We start from the raw sequence: 21,852 nt of genomic DNA, 5'->3' as shown, positions 1-21,852 counted from the left end.
AGACACTACACACGTCAAACATTTCAAAGCAAGGTATGCACAGTATGAGCACTTCACCCCATGTGAACTAATAACATCACAGGTCTGAAATCTCTGATTTATTGTAGAAAATAATAGGAAATGTTTAGTTACAATTCTTTGTATTCTGACCAACATACAAAACAATTTTTTATATCTATGAAGGAAATGATACCTTCTAATGTAGATATGACCGAATCAAACCATTTTCGTATGGAAAAGAATAAGCAAAATTTGGTTTTAAAAAAAGACAATAGTAGGCTTTGGTGTGTTTAATCTGACTGTAAAAGTCTCTTTACCACTGATAGAGGCAAGTCACTTCTTGAGGAACTAAAAAACAGATAAAAACATCCATCAAGACACACACACACACACACACACACACACACACACACACACACACACACACACACACGTAAACATGACAATCATTGATATTTTTCAAATAACAATTGAAGAGAATATAGCAAATTATCTAAAATAAAAAACAACACACACATATATCACTAAAAATATTCCAGTTTGTTCCATAAAAAGACACAAGTTCATGAAATAGGGGACCAAGATTTGAGGTGAAAGGTTTGTGCTTTGGTAGATGAAATATAACTCTGTTCATACGACACCATCCAGCAGTGGTCAGTAAGAGAGGTTTTCGGTAAAGCTGCTCAGTTTTTGTCTTTAGTACTGCATCCACTACCTGTAGCCTGTTACTCTGCAACTCCTAAAACTCGCCAACAACTTGCCTGTAAAAGATAAGGCAACATACAATGGTCCAAAATATTCCCACGGATTAAAGATCAAAAGGACATAAAGCACTTAAAATCATATGTGACCTGAATATAGAGACATTTCCAAGTATGCATTATAATACTTGGACATAAACATGCTCACATAAGCTTTCCAAATGATTTCTTTCAGGCACAGTGTAAAATCATCAACTTCTTTGTGTGTAGTTTGTCCTGTGCGGTAAGGGTAAGACTGCTCACATAGTACTACATTAAACGCTCCCTCAAAAGCAGCAGTGTTTCCTCTGTTTCCTTTCCTCATCCACTCCACATCTTCCTGTGCAATGTCCTGAAGTCTCCCACGTCCAGTCCCACACGGAGAACCTCCAGTGTGTTCCTCTGTGCCGTTCCTGCACACATCTTTCCACTCGCCCTTACTGTAGCAGCAGGACCAGTGCTAGCGCCCCCAGCAGGCCGGGCAGCTGCGCACTGTGGGCAAATACGGTCCCGTCTGCAGTATCGGCCTGAGTGCACCCGGGGCCCACGTACCCACTGTAGCATTGGCACTGGAAGTCCTGGTGCAGACGGGCTTGCTCCTCCACACCTAGCTGCCCGTGCACCACCAGCCGGCTGCCCTGCAGCTCCAACCGGTGGGTGTGGGGGCTCAGGTGCAGGTAGGTGTCTGTGTCGGCGTGCTTGCGCAAGCAGCGCCCCCTAGAGGTGCACAGCAGCCGGCTGCACTGCTCCGCCGCAGTTGACACGTTGAGGAGGTAGCGGCCCAGTGGACCCCGCAGGTAGTCGCTCAGACTGAAACAGCTCACCTGCACGAAGGAACCGGGACAGCAGTCAGGATCCCCCAGATGCCTTTTACATTACTGCTATACAAGTTGTTAAAATATCAGTTATAGCTATAAGCTGTTATTACATTAGCTTTATTTTTATGTATTTAGTCAACGTGATATAACATATGCTCTGCACATTTCTTTGAGAAAGGCACAGAAAGGTACAGAATAACAAAATAAATGCAGTTTTCCTGGTCCCTACAGCATTGCTCCTAACAATGTGCAAATGCAAATGAATTCCTAGACAGGGCAGGATGAGACAGGACAGGTTAAGAAATGTTTTTTATTTATTTATTATTTTTTGTTGGTATTGTGTAAACAATTTTGGGATTCACACTAAACTCTTCTGTAATGTTATATTAGACTGGCTACAATGAAGTCATGCCATGGAGACCCCCATAAGGAGATAAGAAATATATGGGTTTGCAAAAACTCAGTCCTACGGGGGCTTACTAATCAGGGCAGACTCTTACATTACTGCTGGCATAGGTGGAGTCGCCCCAGAAGATAACCCCAGCCGCCCCAAGAGATACACTCTCCCCTATAGTAGAGACCAAGTCCATCTGTGGGGAAAGAGAGAGAGAGAGAGAGAGAGAGAGAGAGAGAGAGAGAGAGAGAGAGAGAGAGAGAGAGAGAGAGAGAGAGAGAGAGAGAGTAAGAAAGAGAAGGAATACAAGCAAGTCAAAATACAGGAGAAAAACAAATCAAAAGGTGAATGCTAATATAGATATGGGAACACAGTAATCAGTTTGAGACCCACTTACGCTGAGTGTGAAACAGATACATCCAAATTGTCTATGCACAGGCTCCATGAAAAATGATAAAATGACTTCTGGAATTATGAGGACCAGACTCATGTAAAGCTAGCATTAGGCAATTTCAAAAATGTTCATTCACACACTAACACTGCCACTGTTAAACACTGGAACATGGTTATGGGTGTGTTTTTTCTTTACACAGTACTGCTCAGAATCACATTCCCCTTTATCACAACACCCCCACCACCCCCACCACACAAACACACACCCATTCTTCCACTGCCCAACATTGTCTGTGTAATAGTAATGGCTGTTTCAGTAGGAGTAGAAAGTGACATCATTTGCACCCACACATCATCTACTGCTGACAGAAACTCCAATGTTCAAATTTCTTTCAGTCTGAACATGAACTACACCAAGCACTTTGTGCATCTTTTACTGAAAACGTTTAACTGAAATTGAAGTGCAATTCAAGAAGTGTTGAATTCACTGAGCTGTATAACACATCGACTGTAAAAATAAATAAATAAATAAATTTAAAGCAAAATGCAGATGGTTTGCAAAAAAGGAAGTAAACCCACAATTTTTAGATGCATCCCTCTCTTACTAGAGTTCTGTTCCGATTACTGTAGATTTTTTTTAGCATTTAGAAGAAACATAATAACAGCACTTGCTGTATTTCAGACAGATGCATCCAAGGTCTCTCAGGGAGAAGAGAGGACTTCTGCTTCACATGTGAGGTTTGAACCAAGACTCCTGTGGCTTCAATTAACTTTTTTGGAGGCCCCAACCCAACTAAGCTACTGCCACCTGAAGAAGAAGAGCTGTTACCTCTTACCTGAGCCACTAAGCAACTCCCCAAGCCTCAGAAAAATGGGCAACATTTCAAGGAAATAAAAGCCAGATGTTTGAAAGTGATGGTTTCTGATCAGCCCCAATATGATCCAGCAGATGTGTGATTAGTGTTTCTCACTGAGATTTGTATATGATCTGCATTACCTTGCTTCTGGCAGGACAGATCATCATCATCACGCACAACCTCACTCTGAGGCAATTTTCGATTCTATTACCCCCAACAACCCCCCACCCCCCACTCCTGAATCCAGAGTGGGGCCCCAACAGCACCACATCAGGGGCAACCATGTAACAAGGCTACAGAGCAACACACACTGCTGGGGGTGGCTGCTCTAGAAACACAAAGAGCCACAAATCAGAATCTCTTGAACACAGGAGTCTTTGTTTTAAGAAAGATTTTTTTAAAATCTAACGGTGTGTGTGTGCGCGCACACGTGTGTGTGTGCGCGTGTGTGTGCGCGTGTGCCTGCATGTGCTGTTTCTGAGCTGACACTGGTATTTCTGCATGATTTATATTCCAGAAATGGTGGTGTCTCACCAAATTTATCCTGGCTATTCCAGGCTACCAACAGACCACAATGAGCAGCAAGGAATTTAAGATGGACTGAGTATGTAAATAAATACAGAAGCCTATATATAGACACACACACAGGGAATCCGTTCAGTAACAGAACCTGCTCAGCTAAAAATCAGCTCAGTAATGCAATCTGTTCTTCACAGATTCCATTGCAGAGGCCAGAAGCTCTGCTCATTTTCCATGCAAACATATTTTAAGTGTAATAACAGCCTTATTTATGAATAAGTAATATATACTTAGTGTAAAATTGAATTGCACTGTCACTTAAAAACCTGACCTGGTTCACCTCTTTTAGTTTATGGGACGAAAATGTTTCGTTGCATGGTAGCTACTTGTCAGCATTTTCCTGTGAGTGCAGGACTTCAATAAAGTAGGTGGTGCATGTATGTATGTATGTATCTATCTACACAGAACATCTTCTGTATGTGTGCATGTGGGTGTATTATGAATATGTGTGCGGGTTTGTTTATGTGTGTCTGCATGCATATATATGTGTGTGTGCACGTACACGCATGTTGTTAAGGTGTGTTTGTGTGAAGGTGTGTTTCCTCTTACCTCAGTCAATAGTGTGAGTTCATTAGTATAGGTGGGGCGTGTATACACGAACACAGGTCGGGCGAGGCCATCGCCGGTAGAGGCCAACCGCATGCCCTCCATGACCCGGTTCCTGACGAATTGCCGTCCGCTCTCCCGGTTCCTCAGCATCCGACCCATGTATATGGAAGGGAACAGGGCTGTGCTCTCTGTCCACAGCCAGCTGAGCTGGTCATTCCGTTTGACCTCCTTTTCCGGGCAACGACCCGTGTAGTTAGACAGGCTGGTGCGGTAGTCGTGGTTGTAGCAGTCAGGGAACAGATAGAAGCCCCACAGCTGGCCGGGACGCAGGCTCTTGGCCACGCGCAGGGTCTCCAACATGAAACGCTGTGCGGACAGCTCAAAGTCCTGCTGCGCTACCTTGGCCACCTCTTCCGGTGTCCAGCCAGGGTTTTTGGAAGAGATCAGTCGCCGCGACTGGTTGCGGTAGATGTCTTTAGCGTCCCAGTTGCGTATCCACAGGGGCCGCCATTCCTCCCAGTCGAGGACCGCCAGGCCCTTTGCCGTCGGCTCTCTAATGTACTTTTTCATGCCTTCTGGTATTTTTTCCAGGTGCTGGGTGAGGCTTGCTACCTGGGGAAGGCCGCCATTGACTGGTGTGCCATCATGCTCATAGTAGGGGTACAGCCCCAATCGGTCCTTGTAAAAGATGGTGAGGTTCTGCTTAACAAAGCCCTCGCTGGGCGAGGCCACAATCTGGAACTGACCCAGCTGGAAGTAGATGCCATGGCGAGGGCCGCAATCCTCCGTCGGAGCGTTCCAGGCCAGCAGCAAAGGCTTCTGGGGGAACAGCGGCCATCTTGTGGATTTGAGCTCATGGCCATGGAGGCCGGTCCACAAAACGTTCAGAGAGAGCAGCCACAGGCAGAGCAATCGATTGAGCAGCATCGCTCCCATTTCTCACACAAAGACCTTTACACCCTGCAACACAAACACAAACAAACAAACAAACACACACACACAGACAATAGATTCAGACTTCATAGCCTAGATTCCTACTAGACTTCTGGCTTATGTTAAGTAATATTCTAATTCTAATTCTAAAACAGCTTGAATATATATATATAAAGAATTCCTTGGCCATCAAACAATACATACAACAAACACATGATAGGCTACACAACACACTAACAAATATTACTTTGAGTCGGTTAACTGAGAACGACACAACACACAACATTGGTGGTGCGGCATGTGCTCACAGGTGTAATATATGCCCACACATTCCTTCTATCTGGACGCATCAGCGCTGCTGTACTACAGAGCAGCAGAGGCGGCATCAAGGGAGGATGCAGAGGCCACGCACAACAGTGCGTTAAAAAGCTCTCAAATCTCCTGTGGCGAAGCATTACAGGCCTGGCTAATTACGGATGAATTTCCTTTAGAGATTTGGAGATTTGAAGATAGGGAAGGACCGGCCGATTTCAGGACGAGCTATTCCGTCTGTGCTTGGGTATTTGCAACCTGTAAAGCCAGGGGTTTATAGAAGGTGATCTGGTCCCAACTGCACTCCTGTGGCTCGGATTCACATTTTAGTTATTTTCGTTCTCTAACACACCTGAGTTCATCATGTACTCGCAAGCCATTTAGTCAGGTGTGCTGGTACAAACACTACACGATCACTAATCTGTGCATTACAGGACTGAGATTAAGATCGAGGGTCTTAAAGTCAGGTATTCTGATTGTAAGGGTTTTCTTCTGAACTGTTCCAAAACAGTTCCTTCTATTCGACTAAAATTAAGTATATGGCTTTTCAATACAATGTGATTTAACCACTCCCAGTTTCACAGCTCATTGACTTTAAGGTAGCGATCAATTCTTGGAACTGGTGACATGCATATATGTTGTAGCAAACTAGAGGATCAGGCATGTTTTGTTCAAACCTAGACATAGAATAAAAATACTATATTTCCAATTAAAAATAAGTCGATATACTATGCAAACAGACCAGATTAGTCACAGTAAACCTCAGTTATGGTGGCCGTGGCATATGAGCAGGCTCTCCAAGTTTACACGCGAAAGTTCCCCAAACTTCGTATGGCGTAACTGTCGTTGATGCACTGTTGCAATAACAACCCCTTTGCTTTACATGAAATAACCAAAAAAGGAAGTGATCTGAGTTTAAGATTAAGCAGCTATGTAGGTTAGCTACTTTCCAAAGAGAAAAGAAAACTGACCCGAAGAAGACGCAAGACCGCAGCAGCTTAGGACACCGGCTTATTCCACTCCGATCCCTCACAAAGTAAAACGAAGCAGCCTCCATCCATCACTAGCAAAGTGAGTCTTCATAAATGCTCGACTCAGTTCACCGCTCAGATGATGACTTAAATAAGGTTTTTAAAGGTTAGCAGGTCTTTCTACCCACTCCGTGAGGTCCGACTCTCGGCTCTTTACTCGATAGGGTTAATCAAAGTGCTGAGCCTTCGGCCTCGGCCTGTTCCATTACTTACCGAGGGGAGTACTCCGGGGGGAAAAGACAACGTGCTTTTAGAAACCAACAGTTGTTATATCACTTCAAAACGTACTTGTCTGGAAAATAACATGGCATTTTAGTATTTGTTCTATTTTTTCACAATAGTCAAGTTTCAACCTTTTTCAACACACCCCCCTCTCTACAGCAGTAGTGCGGGCCGACTCGGCGCTCTGTGGGGGATGAGAAGAGGACCTCATCATCTAACAGAAGCTGCTTTAACTATACGCGATCGTGTTTCGTTTGATGATCAAGATGTTGTTTTTTTTTCAAACTCGTTTGTTCCTAAAGGCAATATTAAGAAGTTTCTAAAAAAAAAAAGTGGCCTGTTTTGAAAACATTTTCCACTGTCTTAACGGCTACCCTGTTATAAAACCACTGCGAACAACATTTCATATTTCTGATAAGCTCTCAACCATTAATTCCAGCCTCTGTAAAGCTGCAAGTCAACTGAGCAGTAGCAAAGAGCTACTTCCTGTCTGTACCTACCCTGAGTCACCTGATGCTTTCCCCACGCTCCTGTGAATGGGGTCTCTCAAATCTGAGCAGTGAGTTATTCCCTTCTGGCCAGCCTGTAGCAGCACAATGGTATAATGGCATACATTTATTTTACCCCTCGGGCTTACCATCTTCCTCAAGAAGATATGCAGATGTCATTCCCTGTGTCAAGAAACCCTGTACCATTGAAACTCTCTTTAATAGTACAAGTAGAACTTGCAGCCTACCCCAGGAACATAAAGGTAGCCTGGTTTCATTCAAGGGATTATATGAGTGAAACTTAGATAAATGATGTCTGATAAATGTGAAATATGTTAAAAGAAAAATATGTGGTTCAGAAATGGAAATGTCTTTTGTACTTGTGATAGCAGAGTGGAATTTAATGGGAATTTGCAGCAAGCATTGCACTAGAATGCCTCATTTGATCTAACCAGCTGATGTTTTGTGGCCTGTAAAAGTGGCACGTGAGCATGCAGTGGAGGGTGGGGGATGACGGAGAGCCACCCACAGCTGTAGGGCATGAGGTCAACTCTGCACTCCCATTTCTGCTGCTCAAAACCCCACAGAACAGGAAACCTGGACACAGACATCGAATAAAGATGTTTGTGTGCCATGTGTGTGTCGTGTTGTTCAGAATGAAGTAGCCCAAGTAATTATGAGCGTTGTGTGTGTGTCTTTGTGAAAACTGGCAACAGCTGTTTGAGGTGGACACTGCTTTATAAACTCCCGGCCTGGGCTGAATAACTTTAGCTACTGTATTGTTATATTACTGTACATGAAAAGAGAGCTACAGTTTGCTAACATACAGTCCACCCTTGACTCTCATGGGGTTAACTTTTGCGGATTTGATTATTAGCTTGTTTGCTATCAAAAATTAAATGGGATTCTTTATGGGGTGATTTCTGTGGCCTGCATCACAGGTGACAGACTAGAAAATGAAAAGAAAAGTAAAAAGATTTAGAAAGTCATAAATACATAAAATATAGGTATTATTAATCTATTTTACTATTTGCTATCATCAATATATACAAATGTATTACAAATGTTAAAGTTATTGTGCAAAAAGTTTCAGTGTGCTAAAGCACTTTAGACCATGCACTCCATTTGGGGGACACTCTTTGTGCTTGTGGTAAATATGGTCATCAGTTTTATGAGTTAAGGTTTGAGGGGAACCTAGATAGTCATGGGTTTTCCACTTTCCTGGGGGTCCTGTGTAACATCCACAAATGTGCATGTTGAAATTCCACAAAGTTTAAATAACATTAACTAAAAAAACAAACAAACAAAAAAACCCCCACCACTTTTGGAGTCTAAATTTATTTTGTGTCAATTTTCAAAATGCTTTGTAAAAAAAACCTTGTTGTAGAAAACATTAACAGGATTATTGTTGTATATAGTACCGCACGTGAAATGTAGCTCATCAAAGGCTAACGGTACAAGTCTGGCAGCGCACCTGTTATGACTTCTTAAAGAGTTGAAAGGGGGATGGAGGAGTTCAGTGAGAGGAGGAGGAAAAAGACAGAGAGACAGACATACAGAGGCAGAGAATGAGGGCGGGGGAGGGGACAGAGGGAGACAGACAGAGGCAGAGAATGAGGGCGGGGGAGGAGACAGAGGGAGACAGACAGAGGCAGAGAATGAGGGCGGGGGAGGAGACAGAGGGAGACAGACAGAGGCAGAGAATGAGGGCGGGGGAGGGGACAGAGGGAGACAGACAGAGGCAGAGAATGAGGGCGGGGGAGGAGACAGAGGGAGACAGACAGAGGCAGAGAATGAGGGCGGGGGAGGGGACAGAGGGAGACAGACAGAGGCAGAGAATGAGGGCGGGGGAGGGGACAGAGGGAGACAGACAGAGGCAGAGAATGAGGGCGGGGGAGGGGACAGAGGGAGACAGACAGAGGCAGAGAATGAGGGCGGGGGAGGGGACAGAGGGAGACAGACAGAGGCAGAGAATGAGGGCGGGGGAGGGGACAGAGGGAGACAGACAGAGGCAGAGAATGAGGGCGGGGGAGGGGACAGAGGGAGACAGACAGAGGCAGAGAATGAGGGCGGGGGAGGGGACAGAGGGAGACAGACAGAGGCAGAGAATGAGGGCGGGGGAGGGGACAGAGGGAGACAGACAGAGGCAGAGAATGAGGGCGGGGGAGGGGACAGAGGGAGACAGACAGAGGCAGAGAATGAGGGCGGGGGAGGGGACAGAGGGAGACAGACAGAGGCAGAGAATGAGGGCGGGGGAGGGGACAGAGGGAGACAGACAGAGGCAGAGAATGAGGGCGGGGGAGGGGACAGAGGGAGACAGACAGACAGAGGCAGAGAATGAGGGCGGGGGAGGGGACAGAGGGAGACAGACAGAGGCAGAGAATGAGGGCGGGGGAGGGGACAGAGGGAGACAGACAGAGGCAGAGAATGAGGGCGGGGGAGGGGACAGAGGGAGACAGACAGAGGCAGAGAATGAGGGCGGGGGAGGGGACAGAGGGAGACAGACAGAGGCAGAGAATGAGGGCGGGGGAGGGGACAGAGGGAGACAGACAGAGGCAGAGAATGAGGGCGGGGGAGGGGACAGAGGGAGACAGACAGAGGCAGAGAATGAGGGCGGGGGAGGGGACAGAGGGAGACAGACAGAGGCAGAGAATGAGGGCGGGGGAGGGGACAGAGGGAGACAGACAGAGGCAGAGAATGAGGGCGGGGGAGGGGACAGAGGGAGACAGACAGAGGCAGAGAATGAGGGCGGGGGAGGGGACAGAGGGAGACAGACAGACAGAGGCAGAGAATGAGGGCGGGGGAGGGGACAGAGGGAGACAGACAGAGGCAGAGAATGAGGGCGGGGGAGGGGACAGAGGGAGACAGACAGAGGCAGAGAATGAGGGCGGGGGAGGGGACAGAGGGAGACAGACAGAGGCAGAGAATGAGGGCGGGGGAGGGGACAGAGGGAGACAGACAGAGGCAGAGAATGAGGGCGGGGGAGGGGACAGAGGGAGACAGACAGAGGCAGAGAATGAGGGCGGGGGAGGGGACAGAGGGAGACAGACAGAGGCAGAGAATGAGGGCGGGGGAGGGGACAGAGGGAGACAGACAGAGGCAGAGAATGAGGGCGGGGGAGGGGACAGAGGGAGACAGACAGAGGCAGAGAATGAGGGCGGGGGAGGGGACAGAGGGAGACAGACAGAGGCAGAGAATGAGGGCGGGGGAGGGGACAGAGGGAGACAGACAGAGGCAGAGAATGAGGGCGGGGGAGGGGACAGAGGGAGACAGACAGACAGAGGCAGAGAATGAGGGCGGGGGAGGGGACAGAGGGAGACAGACAGAGGCAGAGAATGAGGGCGGGGGAGGGGACAGAGGGAGACAGACAGAGGCAGAGAATGAGGGCGGGGGAGGGGACAGAGGGAGACAGACAGAGGCAGAGAATGAGGGCGGGGGAGGGGACAGAGGGAGACAGACAGAGGCAGAGAATGAGGGCGGGGGAGGGGACAGAGGGAGACAGACAGAGGCAGAGAATGAGGGCGGGGGAGGGGACAGAGGGAGACAGACAGAGGCAGAGAATGAGGGCGGGGGAGGGGACAGAGGGAGACAGACAGAGGCAGAGAATGAGGGCGGGGGAGGGGACAGAGGGAGACAGACAGAGGCAGAGAATGAGGGCGGGGGAGGGGACAGAGGGAGACAGACAGAGGCAGAGAATGAGGGCGGGGGAGGGGACAGAGGGAGACAGACAGAGGCAGAGAATGAGGGCGGGGGAGGGGACAGAGGGAGACAGACAGAGATAGAGAATGAGGGCGGGGGAGGGGACAGAGGGAGACAGACAGAGGCAGAGAATGAGGGCGGGGGAGGGGACAGAGGGAGACAGACAGAGGCAGAGAATGAGGGCGGGGGAGGGGACAGAGGGAGACAGACAGAGGCAGAGAATGAGGGCGGGGGAGGGGACAGAGGGAGACAGACAGAGATAGAGAATGAGGGCGGGGGAGGGGACAGAGGGAGACAGACAGAGGCAGAGAATGAGGGCGGGGGAGGGGACAGAGGGAGACAGACAGAGGCAGAGAATGAGGGCGGGGGAGGGGACAGAGGGAGACAGACAGACAGAGGCAGAGAATGAGGGCGGGGGAGGGGACAGAGGGAGACAGACAGAGGCAGAGAATGAGGGCGGGGGAGGGGACAGAGGGAGACAGACAGACAGAGGCAGAGAATGAGGGCGGGGGAGGGGACAGAGGGAGACAGACAGAGGCAGAGAATGAGGGCGGGGGAGGGGACAGAGGGAGACAGACAGAGGCAGAGAATGAGGGCGGGGGAGGGGACAGAGGGAGACAGACAGAGGCAGAGAATGAGGGCGGGGGAGGGGACAGAGGGAGACAGACAGAGGCAGAGAATGAGGGCGGGGGAGGGGACAGAGGGAGACAGACAGACAGAGGCAGAGAATGAGGGCGGGGGAGGGGACAGAGGGAGACAGACAGAGGCAGAGAATGAGGGCGGGGGAGGGGACAGAGGGAGACAGACAGAGGCAGAGAATGAGGGCGGGGGAGGGGACAGAGGGAGACAGACAGAGGCAGAGAATGAGGGCGGGGGAGGGGACAGAGGGAGACAGACAGAGGCAGAGAATGAGGGCGGGGGAGGGGACAGAGGGAGACAGACAGACAGAGGCAGAGAATGAGGGCGGGGGAGGGGACAGAGGGAGACAGACAGAGGCAGAGAATGAGGGCGGGGGAGGGGACAGAGGGAGACAGACAGAGGCAGAGAATGAGGGCGGGGGAGGGGACAGAGGGAGACAGACAGAGGCAGAGAATGAGGGCGGGGGAAGGGACAGAGGGAGACAGACAGACAGAGGCAGAGAATGAGGGCGGGGGAGGGGACAGAGGGAGACAGACAGAGGCAGAGAATGAGGGCGGGGGAGGGGACAGAGGGAGACAGACAGAGGCAGAGAATGAGGGCGGGGGAGGGGACAGAGGGAGACAGACAGAGGCAGAGAATGAGGGTGAAGGAGAGGTCAGAGAGAGGACAGGAATACTAGTTGTGGACAGGCAGGTTATTGGTTTGCACCGGGATGGTATTTGACCCTTGTTGGGGTCCTTCATGACTAGTAATGTCCCGCTTTGTATTAGTAAGCCCGGATGGGTGCAGGGAGTTATCAGCTTGGTTCTTTTGTTCTGATAGTTGACCATTTGGAGCTGCTAGTATCTTCAGCTAGTTGGCATGGTTTGCATCAGAGACAAGTCTTGCCCAAGTTTTCATGTTTGACCCTCTCTTGTATATCCGTTGTTGTAATGCAGAGTGGTTCCTGCTCTGGCACACTGTGGTGCTCTGCTTTGAGATGTCTTAACCACTGAGCACTGGTGTTGTGCTATGATTCATTCTCTCATATGTTCTTCCAGTATTGTTCTGATGGATACATCCACCGTTCTGGGTGTATCTACAGTCAAGGTTCTGTTGCATCGTAACTGACAGTATACTTTTCATGGTTCTTTGGTTAAGAGGGCATTTATTCTTTTGGCTGCTGCTTATTTTGTGTATCTCTGCAGTCTAGCTGCAAGTTAATTTTTGTTTAGCAGATTTCAGGGTCTCACTTATGGGCCACCATTGTATTTCTTCCATAGCCAGGCACAATCTTTCATCTTTGTACTGTTGGATTATACTTGTATTTGTATTTGATTCCCTGAAGAGCAAACAACCCATTGTCTTCATGGTTCCTTTCCATTGCTGGGTAAGATTGACTTATCAGAACGCAACATACTCAAACAACAAACAGAACTTTGGTGCTTCTCTACAGATGAGGAGAAATGTTTCATATTTCATGGCTCATAGTACACATCTAAGTTCTTTATGAATGTATACACTGTCTGCCTCGTTATTACCTTGATCAATTTTAGTCACTGAAATCAACCCAAAAAATACAATTGGTGTAGCCAAGCAGGAGCCTGAGATTTGCCAGACCTGGAGAAGAAAAAGAGCCTGCCAAAAGATGAGCAGAGCTGGACGCGCTAAACCTGCAACGCCCCAACCGCACTCATCGTAACTAAGATGCCAGGGAAAAAGATGCCTCAACAATCAGATATTCCATCTGAAAGGTCAAAAGTGTGCAGTTTTTAAACTCTGTTGGAGAAAAACGACCAATTAAGTTAAACGGACAAAACAAATAAATGTGTCCAAAAATTTAATACAACTGTTGGCGAGCTCTAGGTTATCCTAAACAGTATCAAGATCTGGAAAGTCAAATGCTACAAATTATGTCATCCCAAGAACTGAATACTGCTTTAGAGGTATGATACTTGTACAATTTAAAGTACAATTTAAACCTAATTATAGCAGCTTGTAGCACAGCAAAAGAAGTCCAGGTGTATTGGCACATTTATTGTAAATAGAAAATGCAATTGTGTTAGGGTGGCACCTAGTCTAACTCCTGATATAGTGGAGCTCTGCGACACTGCTGACTTCTGTCTGAGTTGTCTTTGTCTTGGTTTCCAGCTTTTGTTTCCAAGGGGTTCATTGGGGGTGGACTGTGGCTTGTATATTGTTGCCTAGGGTCTCAAACATGACTACTGCAGTGTCATATACGAGCTTGTTGGTTTCAGTTATACTGATTGTTGAGACTGTGCATATCGCTTCACTCTGTGTTTGTGGGTATGTGTTGTATTGTCTTGTATGAATAGCAATGTATAAAATGTATAGAAGTTCCTTTCACTTATAATTCATATTGTAAGAATGTGGAGCGATTAGTTTCGCAGTCCCACTATCCAGAGTTTATTGTGTCTGTCACTCCAACACAGCTGCATCAACTCATCTCCTTATCACAAAGCTCTTAGACAGATGGGTGGTCTCCTGTAAGCTAATTGCAAACTGAAGCAGTGTGTGTAGAGCTAGGTACTGTAGACTCAAAAATTAACACTCTAATTTGTTACTAATAATAATATTACTGTAATTACTATAGTAAATACTGTGGCAATAAAAAACAAAACAAAACAAATGTACATATTCAAAACCAACAATTCTGAAGGCAATAAATCCTGCCTTGTTATGTATCTGTGGTTACTAGTTCGCTAAAAGAAAAAGGACCAGCTCCTTGCATTTAAAAAATACTGCCATTCCCAGAACTAGAATTGAATTCCATAGTTGTGGCCCATAGTTGTGGATCCATATATGTTTGTGGCTGATAAGGAATATCTGGTTAAATTCTCCCCACATGACATAGCACTATTTAATCTTGCCTTTAAGCTCGATGAGAAAGACTTGATTTAGAAATGAACACATTTGTCTTGACTTACAGAATCTAACTCTGTTAAGAGCTCTGAGAGCCTTTGTTAAGAGCCTTTGCTAGCGGTGGAAACTACATAAATTACACATTTACATTCTTGGCATTTAGCAACTATCCAGTGTGACCTGCAAAAGTCATAGCAGACTTAGTTACAAGTTCACTATCAGTTTTAATTTGAACATTTTGAAAGTATACACAGAATAGGATGTCAAATATCCTGTGGTTAAGCAATGGAGTTTCGCATAGGCCCACCCACTTCATAAAAGATAACCACTCTTCACAAGTTCGAATGTGAGGTCTAGCATCCCAGCCCTACTCATATCTGAGCTCACTTTTAAACCAACCACATACAAAACCTCTTTAGACGCAAGTCCACATTGCCCTCCCTGATGGCTACAGCCATATCCAGCTCCACTGACACCATTAATGTGTACTCAGTGCCCCCATGCAGCCCATCAGCTGTGAACATACTGTGTTTCAACTTTTTCATAATTCTGTGGCAACAATTAGCAGCACTGTTACAGCCGTATGTTTTGTTATATAATCAGAATCTTACTGTAGACTGGCATGGCTGCTTTTGGTGATGTGGTAGAAAATCTGCATTACAAATTTACACCTCTTGATGGAAATTCACAGGATAGTTCTGTTTTAAGAAATTTTAAACAGATCTTTCAATCAAATAGATCCATAGTACTTGGCTCTCTCCTACTGAGGCAACAGGTCATCTCGGGCCCCACTGTGTCTCTGTGTTTCTTTCCTCCTCTCTTGGTGTTAATTCTCTCCTTTCTATACTGAGTCAGCACTTGAAGAGCAAGCGGAAGAGACCAGTGTTCAAGGTGAGAAGTGGGTCAGCAGAGGAGACGTGCAGGAGATGAGGCCTTCTGACTCCTCAAACCATGCTATAACTGAGATTGAAGGCCCATGCAACCCATAACAATCTCGTGTTTTTAATTAAAACAGACTCAAACAAGTGAGATTTGGAGAGGTTTATGGACAGTCATTATCTTAAAACACACACACAAATGAAAAGTCAAGGTCACTCCTCATTTCCTCTACACATACATTTACAAAAATGTGTGTCTCTTCCTGTGTCAGAGAGGATGAGTGCAGTTTTTGAGTGAGGGTGAGTGTTTTCCACCCTGTTTGGAGCACCATGTCTTTTCCTCTCCAGGGTCACTCCCTCTCCTCTGTGCTTAGGTCAGTGATGGCAACAGGAAACACTCTCATGCACGACTGGATCACCCACGCTCCCTGCTGTCACAGAGATACCAACGTCAGCACAGGGCAGAAGAATGGGCCACTCAAGGAAACCCGACAGCCAGCACACCGGTGGCAAACAGGAAGGACATGGAGGGTCAGGACACCTTAAGGGAAGGACACAGAGGATCAGAGCACTGCGCAGTTGAGGGTTTCCCAGCTTCAGTGTTTGGATCAGCTTAATAATTGTCTGGCTAGATGAATCAAATATTTTATTTCAGGATGAACATGAATGTGCACAGTGCTAGGGTACTCCAGGAGTTTGGCACCTCTGGTTTAAACAGATGCCCAGCTAAAACAATCCCATCATCAAAACTTTGCCCTTATGTTAAAATATCACACTGAAAATGTATGTTTGTGATCATTAATTATGCTTATGGGGTTTTATTGTGCATTGCAATAAGAGCAGAGGCATGTTGGTGATTGTAGCAGGTAATTGTCCTTTATCAAAAGCTCAAGTGCAATCAAGGAAAAAGCTGAAGTCCAGTGAACTACCAAAGGTAACCTGAAGGCAATCAAGTTCTTATATAGTCTTCTATCAGAGGCCTGGGAGCTTGAGGGTCCTGTGTAGTATTGAGATCTTCTCAATGGAGATCTCTGATGTTCCCGGGATCTGCTGGAGCCACTCCCATCAATGGTCCCAAGTGCTCAGATTACTTCAAGAAGGACTGCTGCTTTCACCTTCCATATCTTTTCAAGCTTGTCCCTCAACCCTTGGTGTTTCTCGAGATTTTTTAACATCACCTTGTCCCTGATGTTGCCATTACTATGGCCCTATTTTATATATAGACTGTTGTGACTGTTCGGGTTTAACAACCGGTTTCCACCTACACATTAAAATTCCATCATCGAGATAAAATGCCACTTGCTTACTACCCATTTCCTCCTTACTACTCAGAATAGAGAAATACTTGGTTAAACTAGTATCTTCTTTTTGGGCTGATAGAAGGTGATCATATCCCACCGCACATTCAAACTGCTGACTCAACTTCATCGGTCTCACTCTTCTGTTCCCAGTCATTGAATTTAACAGGGCTCAGCGCTTTATCCTTTTCCGTGTTCATACACAGAAAGGTATCAGAAAAATCTACATGACCCATTGCACGTGACTGAGCCCATGTAAGCATGCACGCAGGAAAAACATCCAGCTGTTCCCCAGTCCCATCAACAGGGGTATCTAAAACATCCAAGTGAGGCAAAACCATACCTCCTGCAATGTGATTACCCCAAATCAACTGGATTCCACTAACAGGCAATCGAGCACGAACAGCAACCTTAAACTGACCTGACAGCAACTCACTAGTTAACCTGATAAAGTGCAAAGGTGCTTTAACACATCCCATTTCAAAGCCCCGACATACAGCATGCGAACCACAATATGACAGATCTGAAAATGGTAAAACGCCCGCCAAAACAAAAGATTGGGATGCCCCAGTATCTCCTAAAATTTTAACAGGTGTAAAATCATCTACGTCGGCCAAACGAACACCACTATCTAAAACAAAAGGCTTGTAGCTTGGGTCCAAGTCAGCCTGTTTAGATAACATATCAACACCATCAGACTCTACCAGGCCCACTAATGTTATTCCTTTTGAAGCTTGGCTGTTTGACCCAGCACCATGATTACTTGGCACCAGACAGTTCACTGCAATATATCCAGGTCACTGACAATAACAGCACTCGCTAGCCTCCTGGGATCGTTGAGATAAGCTACCAGTTTGCTTCGTTTTAAATCAGCCTTCGGTCAGGTATTCTACGTCAGCTAGTCCAAGAATTTGTTTATGAGTGAGGATGAACTCAACCATACAAATAGCTGAATGCGACGCAATAACATCAGCTTGCTCATTCAAATATACTACCGTGTGTGTGTGTAAATATCTATCTATCTATCTATCTATCTATCTATCTCAATATCAATCACACAGATTATATATATATATATATATATATATATATATATATATATATATATATATAAATAAAAGAGAGCACGAGAGAGAACACTATGGCCACCTTGGTATTCATTTCAGAAGAATCACACAGAGTCTCATATGGTAGAGATTATAAACAGTCTTAATCAGACATCATGTCCAGCCTAAGCAGAGACAGAAGAGTCCATAATTGAAACATCACCCCCCAAAACAATCTAGAACCATGACACAATGAGTTGGCATTCCAGTGGAGCCGTAACTATGGCGATGTCACACATGCTCACAACTGTATCTATTTGTTGCTTTCTGTTGCAAAATCTCTGTGGTTAAGAAAAGCACCTCTCCCATCAGTGCATTCCCCAGTTGAGCTATAATTCAATGTACAGCCTCCAAACACGTCCCCATTAGCAACTACCCTCAACCTTGAGAGTGGAGGTTTGAGGGGAAATCTCTAGACAAATCTATTTGGGTAGGGGGTGGCGTGGAAAATGCCAGAAGGATGGGGTGGCAGAAAGACCAGAAAGACGTGCTTTGAGGATGTGTGTAGGGTCTTTGATTCAGATTAGGCATACATGGTGTGTTTGGTTAAATATAGCAGTAGGCTAGGTTGGATTAAAGTTTGGGGTAGTTGTATGAATACAGGGGTGATGTAGTGCGTTATATGATTCAAACTGTTAAGGTTATGGTTAAATACAGGGGTGAGATATATGCATTATAGATCACGCTTTGCCTTAATGTTGTTTAATATGTGGTAAAGACTGGTCGAAGAAGAAAAGACAAGAAGCTCCTCAAGGTTTAGGATAATGAGTGCGCACTGCAGAGTCATGGAAAGGATACACCACATTTTAAAGACTTAGCATCTCACACTCCCTAACTTCAGTTTCTGAACTGAACTGAACACTGACTAAATAGAAGCTTATTGTTATCTAGGAGGCACATAAGTAAAAATGGAAGTACATAAGCCTGCTGTCCTTATCACCATTTTAGGAAAATGCATATGGGTGGTAGATTGTAGTCCAGTGTAAGGGTGGACTGCAAATGTGAACACATGCTGTTTTGTCTTACATTTTCGTGCTCAGTTTTCATTTGTTATTGATGACACCCATTCAGTATACATTAACACAGAGGTATTCAAACTGTGAGATGCATGAAGGAACTGCAAGGGGAATGCAGGCGAACATTGAGAGAAAACTGCAAAAATTGAATATTTAAATGACAATATTGCTATTGTTTTCATAGTCTGACTATCTTTTTCAAAGCCAAATTTAGTCATGTTTATTTTATTTTTATAACACTAGTCAACATTAGTGTCATGTTAAATTTAGCAGCAGGTGTTAACTTTTGATGGTTCAAATTTCCAAAATGGCCCAATTCATTTCCACAGGAAAAATTAAAACAAAGACAAAACACAAGTAAAATAGAAATGATGAAGATAGAAGCAAATCCATATTTTAGATCTTCATATGTGGTGAGATAAGGCTGCAGTGTATTCTGTTTAGATACTCTTTCTAAAGACAGCTTGAGACCAATTAAGCTAAAGTATTTAAAACACTTTCTCAGCAAAAAGTCCTTTTTTGCATGAAAACTGAGTGAACTGAACCCACAAAAATGTGCTACCAGAACTGTGACAAGCTCCTGTAGCCATCGACATGTCTAGGGCAAAGCCTGGCAGCAGTTCTGCTGTCTGATATTACAGTGGCTCTGAAAATAGCAGACATGGCAGAAAAAGCATGCAAACATCTTAGAACTACTATACAAGTGCTGTAACATTTTCCACAGCCTTATACTGCACTTGCATGAGTAAGAAACAAGCAAGATAACGCCTGTCTGTACCTAAAGAACTGTAGTGATATTTAGACTGCATATTGAGAGAAAGTCACATTGAGCAGGAGCACGTGTTCTATCCATATGTGCAGAACAGAGAAGCTCAAACTGTCATGTGCTGCTTTTAATTAAAAATATCAATAATAAAAACAGCACACTACACTATTCTCACCCCTGAGCCTCAACTACAACTGGGTTAACCAAAACCTGAAGATTGGAGCTAACAAGTTTATACTTGGATTGAGAACTGGATAAAATTAAATAGTATAAACCTGGCATAAAATCATACAAGGAATATGGGTGTCTGGGAGTACCCTCTAGTGGCAAAACAGTTACTGATTTAAAAAAAAATGTAATGAACTCTGACAGCAAAAAAAGAGGAGCAAACACAGAATGATGTACATTTACAGGTATTATTTATTTTAAAATCTGCTTTACCTTTTACAATAAATTAACAGTGAAACTCGCCACAGCAGCGAATACAAAGACAGCGGGTCACAGTGAGTGAGTACTCTCTTCCATTGCCCATTCACAGAGCATTACTAATATTACTCCAAAAGAAAACATCCAATTACAGCAGGGTACACATCCACTGATGTACACAGCCATCTCCTCCAGGCTGGTAAGAAACTTCTCAGCATCACAAGAACATGCGCAGTGGAAACAAGGGAAACCAATCTCTATATTTTTATTATTATTTTAGAAATTTGTCCAAACATTCTGCAGCCTGGCCTTCAGTTTTAAGCTGTGTGTGAATTCTAAGTTCTTGCTACTAGAGGAAATGCCTCTCCTATAGTTTCAACATGCTTCTAAAAGATAATATATGATTCTAGAACGTTTTTAAACATTCTAGAGTAGCCCAATGACAGAACAGTGTCAGTTCTAGAACAACCAAGTTCAGGGGGATTGTCCTTACATTCAGAATGGGGGCAAACCTTAATGTTCTAAACCTATAAAACATACCGATAGAACATAAGAGGACGAGGCACTAAAGCACACACATCACCCATCACCCAACATGAATGCTCAACACACACACACACACATCATACTTCATGTTCTCCCTCTTTCTCGCTCGCTCACACACACACACACACACACCTCAGCATTGTGCAGACACAGCAGAAAAGGAATGTCGTCTTTCCCAGATCACGCACAGTCACAATCTAGCCCCATCAAGCATGCTGCCTATGAGTCCACAGGCATGCAGTGAGCTGGAGTAGCCTCATGGGGGGCACTACGCAGAGCACATCTTCAGGACTTAGTGAAGGTGTGGCTGAAAGAAGGAGGAATCATCTTCACAGTGCCATGGGTGTCTGTTCACCTTCATCAAACCTCACATATGATAACGGGAAAATCTACATGAAGGCAGGGGTGATCCAAATGTATGATTCCCTACAGAGAAAAAGCAAATGTTGGGGTGGGGGCAGAGATGGATTAGAGAAAAAGAAAGAGAATGAACATTCAGTTCATATACACACGGGCGTCTTAAGATATGTGAGCATCACTAACCTAGGGAAAATTGACAGGGCTTTGGGAGCCAGTAGCTAAAATTAAGAAATTAATCATAATTGATGGGCAGCTCTGCCCAGAGCAAAGCTGAGATGCAAAGAGATTGACCCTACGTTAATGTCTAAACAAAGCTATCTTCACCTCGTGTATAAAAATAGGCATTGTTCAAAGCCACGTCAATAAAAACAGCAGGAGAGGAACCCACACCTGAGGTATGAGGTTCTTCTGGATTCTCTTCAGTTTGGTTTTTTTTCTGCCATTCTTTGTCACCACTGTCTCCTCATAAAACTCATGAGCCAGGTCGCCATCCTCGTCGAAGAACATGGAGCTAATATGGAGTGTATGGAGACAGAGATGGAAAGACAGTCAGACGGACACAAAAGCGCCAAAATAAGTGCAATACGTTTTAAAAATGTAAAAGAAAAAAAAAAATCAGTTTTTATTTATAATTTGCTTTTCCTGTTTTTATGAAAGTCTATATCATAGCACACACGACAGAGATACAGTCTACCCTTAGGACAGAGCCTCGTGACTCTCCGAACACCCGCGGGCTATATTTACCTCCTCCGTGTAAACACGAAGGGCGTCGCGTTTCGAAAGCTCCGGAGCGTCCCCAGCGCCTGCTCACCGCCCTCTTTTGCAGCTTCATCCCCGCCGCTGGAGCCAGAGAAGGGCCAGTAACCTTTACCTTTGGAGCCACTGCCTCCCATCTTTAACCGGACATTATTTTCTTTGCTAGCGTGCGCTCGCTCGTGAC

At 45.5% G+C, this 21,852-nt stretch overlaps 2 protein-coding genes and 1 long non-coding RNA gene across 5 annotated transcripts; 1 reads left to right on the top strand and 2 right to left on the bottom strand.

The window, feature by feature from the left end:
• Positions 1-36: 36 nt before the first annotated feature.
• hyal2b (hyaluronidase 2b) lies at positions 37-6,784 on the bottom strand. 3 transcript variants are annotated; one of them, XR_014119336.1, is made up of 5 exons: positions 6,547-6,784; positions 4,331-5,290; positions 2,059-2,148; positions 910-1,564; positions 37-761 (listed from the first exon to the last, which is right to left on the bottom strand). XR_014119336.1 is itself a non-coding variant. In XM_027020395.3 (4 exons), exons 2-4 carry the CDS (start codon positions 5,264-5,266, stop codon positions 1,178-1,180), a joined length of 1,413 nt encoding a protein of 470 aa, XP_026876196.2. In that variant the 5' UTR covers positions 5,267-5,290; positions 6,547-6,784; the 3' UTR covers positions 37-1,177. The 3 variants fall into 3 exon arrangements, 1 of the variants encoding a protein (XP_026876196.2); XR_014119337.1 differs by having other exon boundaries at positions 1,005-1,564; XM_027020395.3 differs by having other exon boundaries at positions 37-1,564.
• LOC118240395 (uncharacterized) lies at positions 6,536-16,748 on the top strand. Its single transcript, XR_004775399.2, has 2 exons — positions 6,536-6,646; positions 15,769-16,748. It is a non-coding gene; the product is annotated as an uncharacterized LOC118240395 (long non-coding RNA).
• Positions 16,749-19,982: 3,234 nt separating this feature from the next.
• Positions 19,983-21,805, bottom strand: tusc2b (tumor suppressor 2, mitochondrial calcium regulator b). Its single transcript, XM_027020371.3, has 3 exons — positions 21,657-21,805; positions 21,303-21,423; positions 19,983-20,978 (listed from the first exon to the last, which is right to left on the bottom strand). The coding sequence occupies exons 1-3, from the start codon at positions 21,803-21,805 to the stop codon at positions 20,913-20,915; spliced, it is 336 nt and encodes a 111-aa protein (XP_026876172.3). The 3' UTR covers positions 19,983-20,912.
• Positions 21,806-21,852: the final 47 nt, after the last annotated feature.

Source organism: Electrophorus electricus, chromosome 22 (assembly GCF_041902795.1).
Source record: "Electrophorus electricus isolate QZ-2024a chromosome 22, ASM4190279v1, whole genome shotgun sequence".
Lineage (NCBI taxonomy): Eukaryota > Metazoa > Chordata > Actinopteri > Gymnotiformes > Gymnotidae > Electrophorus > Electrophorus electricus.
The sequence above is the reverse complement of the archived record's forward strand: the minus strand, read 5'-3'. Positions and strand labels throughout refer to the sequence as shown.